Source organism: Andrena cerasifolii, chromosome 1, assembly GCF_050908995.1.
Source record: "Andrena cerasifolii isolate SP2316 chromosome 1, iyAndCera1_principal, whole genome shotgun sequence".
NCBI classification, from domain to species: domain Eukaryota; kingdom Metazoa; phylum Arthropoda; class Insecta; order Hymenoptera; family Andrenidae; genus Andrena; species Andrena cerasifolii.
In genome coordinates this window covers 5,089,026-5,107,660 of record NC_135118.1, presented here as the reverse complement: position 1 = coordinate 5,107,660, position 18,635 = coordinate 5,089,026, and the positions used below count along the sequence as shown (strand labels likewise).

The 18,635-nt window shown below is 38.0% G+C and overlaps 1 protein-coding gene across 7 annotated transcripts in view; it reads right to left on the bottom strand.

The window, feature by feature from the left end:
* The window catches only part of LOC143378439 (uncharacterized), a 216,665-nt gene that overhangs the window by 30,983 nt on the left and 167,047 nt on the right, over nt 1–18,635 (bottom strand). For 5 of the 7 annotated variants that reach the window (XM_076830149.1, XM_076830156.1, XM_076830194.1 and 2 more), the window contains exons 4-5: nt 18,121–18,168; nt 9,189–9,402 (exon numbers count right to left, since the gene is read on the bottom strand). In XM_076830149.1, the coding sequence (XP_076686264.1) occupies nt 9,189–9,402; nt 18,121–18,168 (262 nt within the window). The remainder of the gene's footprint in view (nt 1–9,188; nt 9,403–18,120; nt 18,169–18,635) is intronic. The other 2 variants (XM_076830166.1, XM_076830174.1) reach the window with 2 other exon arrangements.

Sequence of the window (18,635 nt, the reverse complement as noted above, 5' to 3'; positions counted from 1 at the left end):
CTTGACTCTATCGAGAGTTATTAAAAAACAATCTAGTGAGGAAACCACTGTAGGCTACAAGTACAAATCTCACTAAGTAGGTACCCACAAACAGTTGAATGTAAGACTGATTTGTGGAGTTTTGTTTTTACACCAAACATAATGTTTATGGTTATTATATCGTTTTTGTTTTCTTTTAAAGATAATACATTTTTGTTGATCCGATCCTTCATAAATAAATATTATTAATAAAATTCTGTTTTATTTCATTAGAAAATTAAATATTTCATTAAAAGGCAACTCTTATATCTTAGAAACAACTTACCCCAATGCGATAACAACTTGCCCCATAAAGGGGTAAGAAGTTCCGCTTCGACCAGCCACAAATAAATTACATTTTATGAAGAACCTATTACAATATATTAATCGCAAGCTTAAAATCATAAAATATAATAAATTTAATAAAAACTTAGTCAATAGTGAAGAGAATAACTACATTATTTTCCAGTCATTTTTTATGTTTTATCTCCCTTTGCACCCCTGAATATAAACATATCTCGTGTTTTACTTCATCTCTAAGTTACAATCGCCTCCACAAGAGGTGTGAAAAATGGCCACCCTACATATTAAACAGTACAAGTTCGTTGTTCGATTTATACCCATCAACTTATGCTGCAACATTGCAAGACCCTTGCATAATCTAATATTTCCACTAAAAATCTAAATGAGCAATTCTCAAAAAATGGTCCAATTCCCAAAACAGTTGCATTACTTATGGGGCGTCCTAAAACATTCCCCATCGAACACGATCGCTAAAGTTGAAATGGCCGAGACATCGGTGGATTTAAAAAAATAATACCCACGCTTGGATCGATACCATTTCCACGGGAAAGGTAGGAGCTTCTATAGCGATTGCCGTCTGGCCGGGGTGGGAAGGGGGACTCTACTTGGACTTGGGAAGCGGTTGGTTATCGATATATTGCAGCAAAACCGAGCATTTCGAGATGCCGAGATATGAATTATTCAGAGCGCGGTGGCATGTCAGGATGTCGAAGTTGTAGCCGACAAACCGGCTTCCCCTTCGCCGCTAATGCATTTTCTACCGCCGAATTGGCGAAGTTTCCGCCCGGAGAAGTTCGCGGGAACTTGCTAGGCTGACGAGTTCCTCTCGCGGCTAATGATGTATCGATGGTGGTTCGTTAACAGAACTTTTAATTGCCGAAAAATTGGCCTCCTCTGCCGTGGATGAGGTAATCCAGCTTTCGTATCGCGATTAAAAGCATTCCATCTCAGACGACTGGGATTTAAATATGGTGATTAAATCTAGCGGAACTGAAGTACCTACACTGAGAGTAGAATATGTTACCACGTTCCTGGACAATGTCGAGAATTGTATTACCACTGACAAGGAAAGGTTCCCAGGTGTCCGCCTTCGATTGCTTTGAATTTTGGATACGTTTGAGAGGACCGAAAAATAAGATATACGTTTTTTTATAGCGGCCCGTTTTCATATTTAGGGGGTGAAACCAACCCCCAAAGTTATAAGATTATCAGGTGTTCGTTTCCGATTGCTTTGGTTTTCAGATGTGTTTTAGAGGACAGAAAAATATGAAATATGTGTCTTTTTATTTTAGCCTGTTTGCATGTTTAGGGCGCGAAACCATCCCTCAAAGTTCATAAGAATAGTTGGTGCCCGACTAAGATTGCTTTGAATTTTTTATATGTTTTAGAGGGCCGAATAATAATAAACAGGTGTATTTTTATTTTGGCCTGTTTGCATGGTTAGGGGGTGAAACCACCCCTCAAAGGTTTTCAGGTGTTCGTCTCCGATTGTTTTGGTTTTTGGATATGTTTTAGAGGACAGAAAAATATGAAATAGGTGTCTTTTTATTTTAGCCTGTTTGCATGTTTAGGGCGTGAAACCATCCCTCAAAGTTCATAAGAATAGTTGGTGTCCGACTAAGATTGCTTTGAATTTTGGATATGTTTTACAGGACCGAATAATAATGAACAGGTGTATTTTTATTTTGGCCTGTTTGCATGGTTAGGGGGTGAAACCACCCCTCAAAAGTTTTCAGGTGTTCGTCTCCGCTTGTTTTGGTTTTTGGATATGTTTTAGAGGACAGAAAAATATGAAATAGGTGTCTTTTTATTGTAGCCTGTTTGCCTGTTTAGGGCATGAAACCATCCCTCAAAGTTCATAAAAATAGTTGGTGCCCGACTAAGATTGCTTTGAATTTTGGATATGTTTTAGAGGACCGAATAAAAAGAAATAGGTGTCTTCTTATTTTGGCTTGTTTTCTTATTGAGGGGGTGAAACTACCCATATAACTTTGAGGAGTGGTTTCACCCCCTAAACGTGCAAATAGGCCGCTATAAAAAATACGTATATCTTATTTTTCTGTCCTCTAAAACATATCCAAAAACCAAAGCAATCGGAAACGAACACCTGAAAATCTAATAACTTTGCGGGGTGGTTTCACCCCCTAAATATTAAAATGGGTCGAAATAAAAAGACACGTATTTCTTATTTTTCGGTCCTTTAAAACATTTCCAAAAACCAAAGCAATTGGAAACGAACACCTGAAAATCTTATAACTTTGGGGGTTGGATTCACCCCCTAAATATGAAAATGGGCCGCTATAAAAAAAACACGTATATCGTATTTTTCGGCCCTCTAAAACATATCCAAAATTCAAAGCCATCGAAGGCGGACACCTGGGAACCTCTCCTAGTGAGATTAAATGGGCTAATATCCTTCCTGTATTCTGCTTCAGCGAAGTAATTTCAGAATATTTTAGGTGTTTCTGACGAATCATAAAAGTCGCAGGAATTTCGCGAGATTCGTGGGGAAACATAAAATTCGACAGAGGCACACGTGTTCCTTGAATTTCGTGCTAGAATACTAGAAAATTAACAGAATTATAGGAATTTTGCCAGTTTCTAGTGAGTATTTATTAATTTGTAGACTATAAAATATTATTTACTGAGAATTCCTCTTTTAGCGTTACATGAATTTATAACGGGACTCTCTACTGGTTTGAAGAGAATATAATTTTACAAGCAAGTGTTTTGTGTGAGCCCCTGAGGATGCGCGATGTGGGTCAAAAGAGTTTGAAAATTGTGTTGCCTGCGAAACATATTTTAATCTCCTAAAATGAGGTCAAATTTACATTACTTTACATTAGATTCATATCATTCTCTTTTGAAGGTTCACGTGTAATATTCCTATATTTTTAAACGAGTAAAATAGAGCTGTATTGATTATTATTATATCATTTTTAAAATCTGTTACTTCTATCTCAATTCTTCTACATGTATCTTCAATCGCATTACTAGAAATCATACAGATCACAGTTACAGCAATTTAACACAAATTAAATATTATACACTACCCATTAGGGTGTGTCAATTTCATAGGTAAATTTAAAATTTTTGAAAAACTTAGAATGACTAGTGACAAAGTAATGCCGTTTTTAATCCGGAATCTGAAACTATCTTCAGAGATTGATTTGAGCGAGGTTTAGCTACTTCAAATCACAGTTGAAAAAAAGTGAAAATTAAGTAAGATTAAACTACAAACTGCATATTCATATACTGCTTAAAGTGAGTCTTGCTCACGTCAAAGCATGGAAATGAAAATAAAAATATGTGGAAATTAGTGTTTATTATATTCACATGAAAATGTATGGAAATGTGTATTTATTACAAAATGAAAATATAATTTAAAACTTTAGCAACAGATCTAGTCATATGTTATTTATGTAGTAAATTTAATACTATTTAACAAACTCCACCAAAGAAGCGACATCTTCTTTGCTTCTGTTACAGTTCATAAGCTCAACTATTAAATTTTCTTTTAATAATTTTAATAATTTTCGTATTTTTCTATAATTTCAAATGAAATTCCAACTACGTAAATAATGAAAATATTACACAAAATTGAAAGGTAGTGGTTAATTTTAAACCTGAAATTGTACCGTTTTCTCGCTAGTGGTTTTTAAAATTAAAACATTAAAAAAATTCACACACCCTACTACCTGTTCGTAATTCCTGTAATATTTGAAAGCCAAGTAATAATCATAAAATGACCATCCACTTTTCACAACTTAACCCTTTAAATTCTAAGCATTCTAAATATTTCCCAAGCACAGGGAATTAAATAAAGCAAAACTGGAATTAAATCGCCCTAACGACAGCAAATACCATGTACCAATTCAAATAATAATTTCTCCTCTCATATAGGCCAAATTATTAAATTCTCCCCAAAAACTATTATGTAATTCGTTTCCGGGAGTTGGTTCGTGTTCCTCAGTTAATGGGCGAAATAACGCTTCACCTTGGTATCGCGTTTAAATCGCGACACGACCATCAAAGGGGATTTACGTAAGAGTAAAGTTCGAATTGGCCGCAGGCGCACGAATCGACGGAATTTAGTCGATAGCCATAAACAGAAGGTATCTATGGTTCCTTTTATCTAGCCTATGATCGTCTCGTCTCTGAATATAGCGCCCTATAAAGTATGAATGAGGCGGAAGGTGTATTTTTAGCAGTAACGACCTTTAGAGGTGACTACTCCAATCTGCATTCCAATCACAAAATAGATTAAACGTTTCCCAGCACTCTCATTAGAAAGAAAGTACAGAGAAATTAATGAGTACCGTTTTATTTCAGATTCAATTAAAAGAATGGTGGGAGTTATAATCCCCTCTGAAATGTCAGACCTTATTGTTGGAAAAATTTTAAACCACGCCATTTATGTAACGTTTAACGTTTTAATTTCAGAAATACTTCTAAAAATTTATCGCGTTCCTCGAAAAAAATTTAAGCACAATTTCCCAGTAACAAATTAGGAATACTAGCAATATTCTCATACTGTATACATACATGCAAGCATTTTTAATTTCATAATTCAGAAATTATAAATATAACTTTTCCCATTTCTATTAATATATTTGCCAGTGTTACCCTGCCTGACTCAAACTCCCAAGAAACTTCTTTATGTGTTATTCACTTCCTCCAGAACAAATAATCCAATATTACATAGGCCCATACTCTCAGTCAGTAAAGTATGCATTTCAGCTCGCCACTGATACGATTGCAAACACTTATCGCGTACTAAATTTCATTAGAGGTGCGAATGCATTTTTAGATTAATTAAAAATGACTCAACTTGGTGATTAGATTCATATCTTGGAAATTCCGTCAAATAAGCTAAGTCTTCGCAAGCTCTTCCAAAAATGATTATATTAATAAATAATATCGTCATGTAGCAGTCGTTTTACACGTTTGCTTGGAGAAAGAAAGAAATAAAAAGTAAATGGAAGATAGGTATTTTACGAAAACAAGTTATTTCGAGCAATTCGTTTCCTTCGGTTAATGTCACTTGGAAAATCTCCGGTCTCAGAACCGTTAGCTGCGCGTGTTTGTTTTACAAATGTAAGCTTGAAACCCAACGCGATTCAGGTGGCCTAAAAATTCTGAAGAGCAATCCAGAGTTATGGGCGAACATGGGCATGAAGATGCTACAATATGAAACAAAGTGGAGCAATCAACATGTCAGGAATGTCAAAGGCCACTTAGAGTCAGACTAGTGTTCCTTCTCGAGAAATTTTATAATTGCTTATTTCTTATTTCTCGAGAAACGTTATAATTTCTCGAGAAACTTAAGTCCAGGAAAAATATTAGAAAAAATTCTAAATTCTTATTTAAAAATTTAGAAAAATTGTATACTGAATTAAGTACCTAATGAGTTTCTTGTGGCTATTAAAGAAGAAATATTGAAAAGAGGAGATACGACTATTGTACCCCGTGTAAAATTTTTGCATGATCCAGAATTTCGTCCAAAAGGGTCAAAAGACGCATTTTTTCATTTAACAGCCAAGATAGATATTTATAAAACGTGAAAATATAACAGTAACAGATTTTGCCACAAAAAAAATAGATTCGCTGATGCTACATTAGACGCTATTTAAACATAAATTTTGAAACCAAAAAGTAATGTATCGCTTTGTACAAATTTTGTATTAAATAAATAAATTTACCAATTATATTTAATATCTATTTTTTCATTTACACAAGTTTTGTATAAATTAGACAGGAATAATCATTTAGTTAAAGTTTTCTTGTGTTTTTGATAAATATTATCAACATTATTCAAAAAATAAAATTTTTGCAATATTTGTTTCAATTTCTGATTTCTCGAGAATCAAAAAATATCGAAAAATCAGGAACACTAACAAGGGGAGGACACCATGTGGTAGGCACCGATTTTGATGAGCCTTGGCACGATGGATGTATGTCGAAATTAAGTAAATAGGTGTCCGTGCGTTTCTGCCAATAGGCATTAATAATAGAGATATTTACACGTAAATTATTAAAAATTTCATAGTGGCCGTGGAGTTTTAGTGGGTAAAAATCCCACACTACCCTGGTGCCCGAGGGAGATTCCCTACTGGAGGCGTCGGGGTGCCTTTTGAAGATGTCTCAAGATAAAAAAAAAATTAAGTTTTTAAATTTTATAACTTTTATAAATTTCTTTTATAAATTAAATTTTTTTATAATTTTTTTGTTTAACTTCGGGAAATCTTCAAAAGGCACCCCGACTCCTTCAGAGGAGAATCCCCTGGGGCGACAGGGTAGTGTGGGATTTTTACCCATTAAAACCCCACGGCTACTATGAAATTTTTAATAATTCCCATGTAAATATCTCTCTTATTAAGGCCCATTGGCAGAAACGCTCGGACACCTGTTTACAAGGCTCATAAAAATCCGTGTCTACCACATGGTGTCCTCCCCTGTAAGTCAGACATGAAAGAACATGTCTTCCAAACATTTTCACTAATATGACAGATGTTTCGCGACAAACTTTTCCCACTGACTTGGCATTTAGCAAGTTTAAATATTTTTATGATCATCGTGCCCATTTGTATTTTACAGTTACATTTGAATATTCATACAAAACCAAACTCAGGTCAGATATAAAGGACTTTGAAATTTCGAAATCTACAAAGTCCTTTAGGAAAAAAATTGATCTGAAAAAGTGTTAATTTAAATTTGCGACATTTTAATGAGCATGTATTGAAAGTTTCAAAAAATATTATAATAGATTAATATTCTCAATGACAAAATCACCGTGAAAATAAAATTTAATAAAAACACTAAGAGATTAATATTCTTAATGACAAAATCACCGTGAAAATAAAATTTAATAAAAACACTAACAGATTAATATTCTTAATGACAAAATCACCGTGAAAATAAAATTTAATAAAAACACTACACAACGCATTTTCAGGCAATGCAATAAACATTACAAAAATTGTTAAATTTTAATACAACTTTCACTTTAATTTAACGTGACCCAGATGGCTTCAACATTTTTTAGACAGCCATCAAGAACATATATTCACAATATAACTTCGTTTTTTTTCATCCTTTTTAAACCAACACTGTGCTTACTAAACGGAATGCCAGAAATGCTAGAAGCCAGCCACAGAAATGTCTCCCGTAAAAAGGCCCTAACGCTTCAAAGTGCTCCATTCGCCATGTAACGTGGCGCCATAAACGACCGCGTGAAAAGTGTTATCGAGACAGATTCAAAAGCACTGTACGAAATGCTTTCAATGGAGCGTAGGCGAGGAAGCGATTCGAAATGTGTCTGTATACTCTAGGAAAAGTATATACGCAGACGAAGTAGATATCGCGCGAAAGCATTGATCAGAGCCGTTAAAACTAACAGTTCACCTTTTATTTCCCTCGTGATCATAAAGGTCAGCGATCCTCGGGCTGTGCCTCAATTCTGACATGGAACAAACCTGAGGCTGGGTCACGTGTGACCCGGTACTCGTCGTTCGAGGGAGAAGTAAGCAATAAGTTTCTAAAAAAAAGGGGGTCGAGGAAAAAGTCGTGATAGCCATTTGATGACGGAGCAATAAGTAAGTTTCAAGAAAGGGGGTTAAGAAAAAATTGTGACTAGAACGCTTTGCAGATATTATAATTAGGGTAAACCAACCAGTAATTCACCGCATACCAGTGAATGACCATTAGGCAAAGAAATGTGAATTATAAATTTAACCATTATTATATGTTTATAAATGGAGTGTAGTTGCACTTTTAATATCCTATATTTGTTAGTTACGCGTATTAAGCAAACATTAAGAAGTACAGTTCTTATTAAAAGTATGCGGTCATTTACTGGGCTCCTACACGTTTTGCATTATATATATATATATATATATATATAATGAACGCATATATGCGCTATATTGCTATATGTAATTTATGGAATTACAGGTAAAAATTTGGCGAATTACCGGTAAAAATGTTAGAGTATTTCTCACGATTTACCGGGAAAATTAGGTATTGCAATCCCTAATTTTGACCCCTCCGGTAGAAGTAGGTATACGTCAATCGTTGGTTGTTCTAGTGTTAAGTCAGAAAATGACAAGAGTATCCTCGAATACTCTGCTGCGCGTGAATAACTTAATACTAACGAGTGTTCGCTTAGTTTCACGTTTTTGAACTGACCACTCTTGTTTTTGGAGTCCTATTATAACTACGTACCGTCCGTGCCCTGACACTAACCTTGTACCCTTTTGATAAGACGTCGGAGTCATGAACGAGCCGAAGTAATTCGTCACCGAGTAACTAATAGTAAATACATTTGTGTTTACTATTAGACGGCTGTTTTGTTTTACGTATTTTTAGACAACTCATAGCAGTACCCTCCCTCTCGAAAAAAATGGTGAGTTTTCAATCTATCGTGGGTATACAGATGTTAAATTCAAAAAGAAGTTAAATTCTAAAGTTCTATGGTTCTTTACGTCCTATAAAGCAGCGATAAAAAATTTCAGAAATTTTTTTTTTTCTTCAAAATTTATCCCCACCAGCCTTTTTAGGAAACTCTTTATCACTATGTGTAGGATATTGAAAACCGTCAAACTTTGAATTGAAATTTTTTTCGATATCATTTGCGGTTTCGCAAATATTCGCGATAATACGAAAACTCGCCATTTCTTTGAGGGGGTGTTTTCACGCTCAGGACCGTTTTATTGCCGAATAAAAAAATAGTTACGTTATTAGCATCATCTGAGCTACATTTCTCCAAAGTTTCAGATTTTTTTTTTAATTTCCGGGTTGCCGAAATACTCTGTAAGTAAGCAATATGTTTCTAGAACGGAGGGTTAAGAAAGATCGTGATATCTCACCTGACCGAACCCGAAGTAACCAAAAACGGCATAGGCGTTGGGCATGGGCTCAGAGGCGAACTGCTAACCGAACTGCGAGTGCTGCTTAATACGGAGTGCGGGCATTGTGGTGGGCCGGCGTGCGCGCCGGCAGATGCGTTTCCACCTTTACTCGAGGAACGTCCCTTCAGGCAGGGGATTTTGGACCATCCGCTGACATCCTTGCCCGATACACCTGCGAACACGTCGATTAGTTGCGGTTATTGTGGGCGGCTACCATCTATTAGGGCTGTCCGAGTACTCGAATATTCGAGTAGCTGGAAATGCGAACCGAGCCGAGCCGAGCAACTCGAATAGAACCGAGCAACTCGATTTTTTTCGAGCAGCTTGAATAGAACCAAGCAACTTGAATAGCATCGAGCAACTCGAATAGAACCGAGCAACTCGAATAGAACTGAGCAACTCGAATAGAACCGAGCAACTCAAATAGAACCGAGCAACTCGATTTTTTCGAGCGGCTTGAATAGAACCAAGCTACTCGAATAGCATCGAGCAACTCGAATAGAACCGAGCAACTCGAATAGAACCGAGCAACTCGAATAGAACCGAGCAACTCGATTTTTTCGAGCGGCTTGAATAGAACCAAGCAACTCGAATAGCATCGAGCAACTCGAATAGAACCGAGCAACTCGAATAGCATCGAGCGACTCGAATAGAACCGAGCAACTCGAATAGAACCGAGCAACTCGAATAGAACCGAGCAACTCGATTTTTTCGAGCGGCTTGAATAGAACCAAGCAACTCGAATAGCATCGAGCAACTGGAATAGAACCGAGCAACTCGAATAGCATCGAGCAACTCGAATAGAACCGAGCAACTCGAATAGAACCGAGCAACTCGAATAGAACCGAGCAACTCGAATAGAACCGAGCAACTCGAATAGAACCGAGCAACTCGAATAGAACCGAGAACTGGAATTTTTTCGAACGGCTCGAAGTAAACCGAGCGGGCCGAAAGTACCGAACAGTCCGGTTTGTCGAGTAGTTTGTAGGTTGAATGTTTCGAATATTTTATAATATGTTTATTTACTGGATAATGGTTCGTAATTATTATTATTATTATTATTATTTCGACTTTATTTATTTTCAATAGTTAGAGAATACTTTCATTTGGAGTTTACATTTTAATTACTCACATTATTACTGCGATCTCGCCTTTATTCGTATCTTACTTTCACCTTATGTACTATATTTTCTGTTTAACGAGTAATAAAGTCGAAATAATAATAATAATAATAATAATAATAATAATTGCGAACCATTATCCAGTAAATAAACATATTCTAAAATATTCGAAACATTCAAACTTCAAACTACTCGACAAACTGGACTGTTCGGTACTTTTTTCGAGTAGTTGGCTCGGTTCGGTTCTTCGAGCCGAGTCAGGCTCGGCTCGTATTTTCCGAGTGCTCGAAGAGCTATACCATCTATCTACTATTGATTCTGAGAAAACATCTATACTACTTTAATTATTGTTGGAATAGTTTCACAAACTAGTGCATTTACTTTCTGTCTTTTCTAAACTGTTCTGAACACACCGAAGGAAACACAGTAACACTTCGATTAGCGGAACTAATCGGCGATTACATGACACGGTAATCGAATTCTTTAGCCCCGTATTCACCTGCGCATTCGCCCCGAATGTGCATTCGGCGCGCACCGATTTTTTGCTCGTCCGGTGTTCGGCGCGTGTTCGTGGCGCCTCGCGCATTCGGGCCGATCCGCCTTTGGCGGTCCATCAAAGCGCGCATTCGGGTCTGAACAATACCATGAAGTGGACGCCGCAAATTTCACTCAACCCCGAACGCGCGCCGAATGCGCGCCGAACGAGCGCTGAGCTCCGAACGAGCAAAAAATCGGTGCGCGCCGAATGCACATTCGGGGCGAATGCGCATGTGAATACGCGGCTTTTGGAGAACTCCAGTCACGTTTTTACGAGAGAACTTAGCATTCATTGCGCATTATTTTCATCAGTAGAAACTGTAGAAAGTACAGTAGACTTCCAATCCTTCTATAACTATTAGATTGATTAAAAATACTGTCAGATTTGATGTGTTGAAATATATATATATATATATTCAAGTACATATCAAATAGATACCATAACAGGTTTGCCATCTGATCACAGAATTATCAAATAAATAAAGATAGTTCCGTATGGTATCAAACGAATATCGATACTTTCGTAAAGTATCAAACCGGTTTTGATTCGGTATACTATTGATATGGTATCGATTGAAGAAGAATCGGTACCGATAATTGATACCAAGTACCTAAAATTTCGATGCGTATCGACAGTTCCTATTAAGTACTTTGGTATCGAATTGATTGAATATCACCAATAATATTGTTATCAGCCCCATCACTACGTATAAGAACAAAATCAATTTAAATAACTGAACCCAGAAATAATTGAAAATTATTCAAAATATGTACATGCATCTAGAACTACGATTTGTTTAATTATGCTTAATTACGGTTTCATGTCCAGGCATGTGCACAATAAAATATATAATATATAAATATATAACAAAATTATATCGTGGTACGAAAAAAGCTAATTACTTTGAACTCGATTTTCCTGAAAGCTTTCGAGTAGTGCACCCTAAGCGTATAATATATTGTTGCTATACGTTGCGTACTACTGATGTTCCAAATTCGAGCTAAATTGGTGACCCAAACTTTGTACACGCCATTTTATGGGATAAAGTGTGCAAAATGGAGTTCGGAAAAATTAATTGTATTTATCTACGTGCAATGATACTTGTTGTTCACCGACGAGTGTATGATTTAGAGAAATAACTTAGATACGAATGCAAGTTTGCGCCAGCACAGCACGAATTGCGTGCTGGACAGCGTTTCCCGCACTCGCGAGTGGCAAGCGGCCAAAATGTCCATCGAGCTGTGCATAGTTCGTTGACGCATAAAAGGTGAACATTGGAGTGCACGAGGCCTGTCAGTTTCTCTGTCGAGAAGCAGGAAAGGAGCTGGGACGAAAGGCGATTAAATGCAACGAAAGCGACGTCGCAAACATCTCGATGGATGTAGGTCAGGTTTGCTTGTGACGAGTAAGTAGTTAACAGCTTCGTCGCTTTTTATAAACATCGAAGACTTTTCTGTAGGTATCGTGCATCAATTTTATTCGTCCATTTCTCTGTCCTTCTATTCTCCCGCAACTCTGTTTTTTATTTTATTTTAAGATTCCGCCGCCGTTCAGCTCTGTTTGACGCGACCTTCTGTGGAAACTGTGAGCTGCTTAAAAGTCTCAAATACGATATTAAATAGTGTATAGGACAGTATTTAATTTTCGAATTATATTCAAGAACTTTGACGAGGGCGTGGAATTTTCTGCTTCTATATATTCTCAGTTTATCTTTGTTTGAAATTTGTATTATCTATGGATTTAGTTACTCGGACTTTTGTAAAAATTATGTAGGTAAAATATCAATACTCATTGTATATTAGGTTCCGAGAAATCCATATAACGTTTAATAGATGCGCTCCTCTATTTTCTATATCTCGTACATATTACTAGAACACTTTTCTTGAAACTAAAATTCTATGATTTTTCCTGCTAAAAACTCTAACAAAACCCATTCCACGTGGACTACTCGGTTCAAAAATAAAATTACTGTCACGTAAGTGATTCAGAAGTTCTCTGCACTTTGTCCTCCAAACTTAATGATTAACAGCACCCTTAGAAATAATTCTACACTACCCCAGAAACTATAGGTACTGAATATAAATCGCACAATCTCTTTCACGTTACTTCATTTTCGCTAATCCCCATTAGCCATTTCCAAAAGTGACAGGAAGCACGTAGAATATTTCTTCCATGTATTTAATTTCGTCGAAAAATAGCAACATTCGAAATCGCTGTTTTTCGCTAACGTAATTACCCACAGTCCAATTAAATTCCAAGGCCAGCACTGTTATCTACAACCTCGCTGTATCTACAAGTCGGTCAGGAACAGAATCTCCTGTCAGGCTGATTCGAATCTGCCATAGAACGAACTTATTGAAACTTAGGGAAGTTGAGCGAGGGGCAGCACTATGGACCGTTGCATCTCGGGTTTGTTTATATGTCACCATAGAAATCCGCATTTCTAGATTTCGACGAGTCTTCCCCACAGGCCCTAAGGCTTTTCCAATACGCGCAACTTGCATCGTATTCCTTTGACCCTTATTATACGCCCGATCCGTCCCGATGGTACAATATCGACTTGCTCCCTGAGCTGTCGTTTGCTCTCCCCCTTTTTTTCTCCGACTGCTCTGGTACTTTCGCTGCGCGCAACCGAACGTATGAAGAACAAGGATAGAAAGTCTCAGTAAGACTGAATTTTTCGTAAAAGTGAACTTTTTTCTGTGAAAAAAAAATCACGAATAATAATAATAAAATTGTCGAAAGATATAGGATGGTAATTGAAAGGGCAGTGACTGATTTGTAGTAGGGGGTCACTATCCGAGATATAGTGACCCTCTACTACCTCTTGCAGGATTGTATTTAGAGAAGACCAGGACAAAACCGGGGCCCTAACAGAAAATAAAAGCGAAATTGAAGATACGGTTTATCACTATTAAAAGACATGAATTAAGGTTCGTTTAATTATTATATTGATTCGTAAATTCTCCACTACTGTTCTAATGCAGTACATATACCTTACTAAAATGTGTTTGTATTTAATATGAGACAGTTTTTAATAGCCAGTAGCAAAGCTGAGGGACTTCACAGCTACGTCACTATATGAGCCGTTTATTTTGAAAGTGGCGTAAGTCCTTTTATGTTCGAATCGAGATATTGAAGGGTTTGCGTTGGATTAAATTTAAGAATATGGGTAACAGATAACACAGTAGTATAATGTTTTTGGGTTTCCATGGCTGTCAAATTTATCTCCGTAAAAAACTTTAGAAAAGTAAAAAAATTACGCCAAGTACATGAGATCAAATAAATCACAAGAAATAGAAGATAATAGTAATTATAAAATAAAAAAAGATGTGAAATCAAAATGAGCTGCACGTACATAAAGGTAATGATAAATACAAATAAATATTTTAATACGAATAAACATTTTATTCAAAATACTTGGCGCTGCGAAACGGAAGAAATGTTAATTGTCCTCGTATTAATAATTTAGAATAACTCCCTTACAATCTAAAATACATAAACATATACATATACATGTTTATTCGTATTAAAATATTTATTTGTATTTATCATTACCTTTATGTACGGGCTCATTTTGATTTCACATCTTTTTTTATTTTATAATTATTATTATCTTCTATATTTTGTGATTTATTTGATCTCATGTACTTGGCGTAATTTTTTTACTTTTCTGAATTAAGTTTAGTCGTCTGATTAAAAATCAAAAGAATTTATTAGCAAATATAGTACGATGGTGACTGAAATGAATCCCTGCGCAGAAATAAAGCAAAACTCCATAATAACTGTATTTTAAGAATGCTCTGTGTTCGAAAAGAAAATAACGGTTTTGAAAATTCATCGTGATCACGTGTTCATGTAGCTAAGATTGGGTTCCATGTTTAAATGAATTATCTCGAAAACAAAGCCCGATTCGAAAAGAAGTTATTTGACAATTTCGACTCACAATTGAGCAGGCGCCGGAATTCATTCAGTTCACAATTGCATTATATTTACTGGCAAACTCGCGAATACTTGTTGAAATGTATGAAATACATACAATTGCGCGATCAAAGTGCTATTCTCGGAAATAGAGAGCAATTACGGAACAACGATTGCCGATATCGTGATGCAAATCATGCATACAATGCGTTTCCCAAGCGTGACAATAATGAATTTGTGAAATAGACGTATAACAGGTATGCAATTAGTTTGCAATGTATTTTAAACTGTGAAGAATTTTAGCAATGGCTAGCCGATTTGTTACGTTGAAAATGTAGAACCTGTGTACTAAGCGGTCTGATTTCCAAGTATCGATAAAAAAAAATGTATGCCGCACGTATATGTGTTGCTGTAAGAGGCCGAATACTGTAAATCCTAAGAATGACCCGTAAACCCGAAGATTTACCAACCAACATTGGTAAAAGCCCGAAGTAATGTTTCCAAATGATCGGTAGTTGGTTGAGGTTAGATCAGTGAAGTCCAGGTGGGCGGTCCGAGGACTCTAGCATTCATAGCGTCTTCCAAGTGCTGCGTGGAAGAGGCTGCTCGAAGCCAATGAAGCGGCGGGCATGCCACGGGTAGGGAAAACTCTAGTAGTGTGCCCTTAGGCCCTAAAGGTGAAGTTCCACGGCGCGTGCTCGACGAGTCTGCTTGGTGAGCGCGAGTCTGTGCGAGACGGCTTAAAGGCGGGATCTCCTACCCGCGATTGGTCGCAGCTACCAATAGAGCTGATCAAGTACCCGGAATAAGCAAGCCGAGCCTGGCTCGGCTTGAAGAACCGAGCCGAGCCGGGTACCCGAAAGAACCGAGCGGCTCGGACAGAACCAAGTACTTGAATTTTTTTCAAGCAGCCCCAAAAGAAACCGGGCGGATTGGATGGAACCGAGCGGATTGAATTTTTCCAAGCGGCCCAAAAGAAACCGGGCGGCTTGGAAAGTAAGCGGGCAGGCCCCAAGAAACCGGGTGGCTTCTTTCCAAGCCACCCGGTTTCTTTCGGGCCGCTTGGAAAACATCAAGTACTTGGTTCTATCCGAGCCGCTGGGTTTCATCCAATCCGCCCGGTTCTTTCGGACCACTTGAGAAACATTCAAGCACTTGGTTCTATCCGAGTCACTTGGTTCTATCCGAGTCGCTCGGTTCTTTCGGGTACCTGGCTCGGCTTGGCAACCGAGTCCCTGATTGGTTCGGATTTCAAGCTACCCGAATATTCAATTACTCGTACAGCTCTAGTCGCAGCGACTGGTCGCAGTATACCGGTGCAATGGGAAAGCATGTATCTGTTCTCCTACAAGCGACTGCGAGCGTCGGGTTTACGCCAGACGTAGGAGCCTGACGCGAGTCTGTTTGAGTACCAGCCTAGGCTACTCGAGAGACAACACAATGCGATGAGGGTCGGTTTCCCGTTATACCTAGTCGCAGGCTGGGCACTGCGACCACCGGTCGCTAGACTGCTCCCGGAGGGAGTCTGGCGACCAGTCGCACTGCGACCCATTGCCACAGTGTGACAGAATCCCAAGAAATAAGGAAAGAAGTCAGAATTCAAAGGATATGGGAGTATGTATTTTTATGTTACCTGGGGACTACTAATATGAGCACCTAAAAGCGGTAAAAATACCACGACGTCTACTTCTGATCTGTGTGCAAACACGTGTCCATGATTATATGTATTTTTCGTGCAGGATTTTAAGTCGCGTGTTTTAATTTTTGGTGATATAAGAGAAAACAATTACTGGGGCCCCAAATGAGTAGTGTCGATTCTGTTAAGTAATAGCAAATAATTAGTCACATACAGTTTGTTTTCCACACGAAACCAATTGGAATATTGTCAGCAATCATCCCCTTTTTAGTTCCACCTACGGGAACTTCTGAACAAATTTTTTGTTTGTTTTCTAATCAGCATAATCTAGGCCTTGCTACTACGGAAAAAGCATTCGCGAATATTTGGCAGTTATAGATTAAGTACGTGTATTTTATGTCGCACAGTGGAGGTAAATCCCCAAAAATGGGAAAAATGCAACATCCTGTATTTTGCATTTAAAAATGCCGAATATTATTAAGGAAATTCATACAAAAAGTGTTAATATGTAATTAAGAAAGTAACGTCAATGCGTCATGAATTGGCGTCAATAGTTTCAATAAAACTACAAGAATTTGATAAATATGCCATGGAAAGTGCAGTGTTCCATGATGTAGCGTGATGACTGATGCCCTAAATGGATTGTTAGCGGGTCACGGTTTACTACAGCTTTACGACACTAGTCCTTCGGCCTCCTACACGATATAAAGTAATTCAGATGTGAGAGAAGGTGGGCCATTGGGAGGATAGAATATTTTTAGCTACAATTTTTTGTATAATTTTTAAAATCTTTATTTCTGGCTTCTTTTTGGGTCTTCTTTCTGAGTTTTTACTTTTTTTAGGAGCACATATTAGTAATTTACAAGAAACATTCGGGTGAGGCATGAATAACAGCGACGCTGAGCCTCGCCCATTCAGTACTTTGCATTTCTAACTCCACTGCGTTGTATCAAATATTATAAAAGAACAAACACGATTTATTATTATTATCATCATAAATATATAAAAATACATAATCCTCCCCCAACTTTTGAATTCTGACTCGCTTCCTTGTTTCTTGGGACTCTGCCCCACTGTGGCAATGGACTTGGTCGCAGGAGTGTGCGGATCGTCCCGAGGCTCGGGTCCCTGGCTGTGATGCCAGATCGGGGACGGGTTCCCTCGAGAATTTCCCCCACTTCGCGCACACTACGCCGGAGCAGCGTGTCCGTGAGCTCGGCGCTTCGGAGTCCAACTCACGGACACGCAGCTCCGGCGTAGTGTGCGCGAGGTGGGGGAAATTCTCGAGGGAACCCGTCCCCGATCTGGCATCACAGGTCCCTGGCCCTCGGGACGGGTCGGAAAATTTCGGGCGGGGTCGCGATACTTTCGTAAGTTTCCGGCCCGTCCCGAGCCCGAAAAGTCGGCTACTACCTGCACACCTCTGCTCGCAGGCAAGGAGATTCGTACACTGGACAGGTCACCCTATCAACTGTTTTGCCGGCTACAATACTACCGCTTTTATTTTAAAACTCATTAACCCGGGTAACACTGGGCGTTTCAGCTAGTAACATATATACGTTCGAATGGCAAACAATATACATATCTAAGCTAGAAAAATGATTTTAAAAACCCTAAACTATGCGCTCCCAAAGTAGAAAAGCCCCGAGAAAAAAATATGTTCCAGAAACATACTCTCACCATCCACGAGTTGCTGGTTCAAATCCCCATGACCATCCATTTCTGAAACACATTTTTTTATCTTAAATCTCTCAAAAGTTGGCGGCTAAGCAAATATAACCCCAATCAACTCCCGACAGCCGATGCTAACGAAAACCCAGAACGGTGGATTTTCCTAGAATTCTCTGAGCTTTCCTTTGTATCGACTGTTGGAGTTGGTTGGGGTTACGTAAGTGTGCGCGAATGCCGGGTTTACATTTTTTTAATGTGTAATTTCAGAATGGGACGTTGGACTCCTTCACTCATAAGCTTTCCAACGGTGTACCATGCTATCGAGTGGGAAACTCGGGTTGGAGACTCTCGAGTGGGAAACTCTCGAGTGGGAAACTCTCGAAATTATTTCGCGCTTGGTAAATCTTCCGATTTACTTTTACAGTAACATATGCACACCTATCAGTTAATTGTATACTATTGCACTCGTCATTCTGTTCTACAATATAGTGCACGCAAAGCTGCTAACAGTTCAAGCG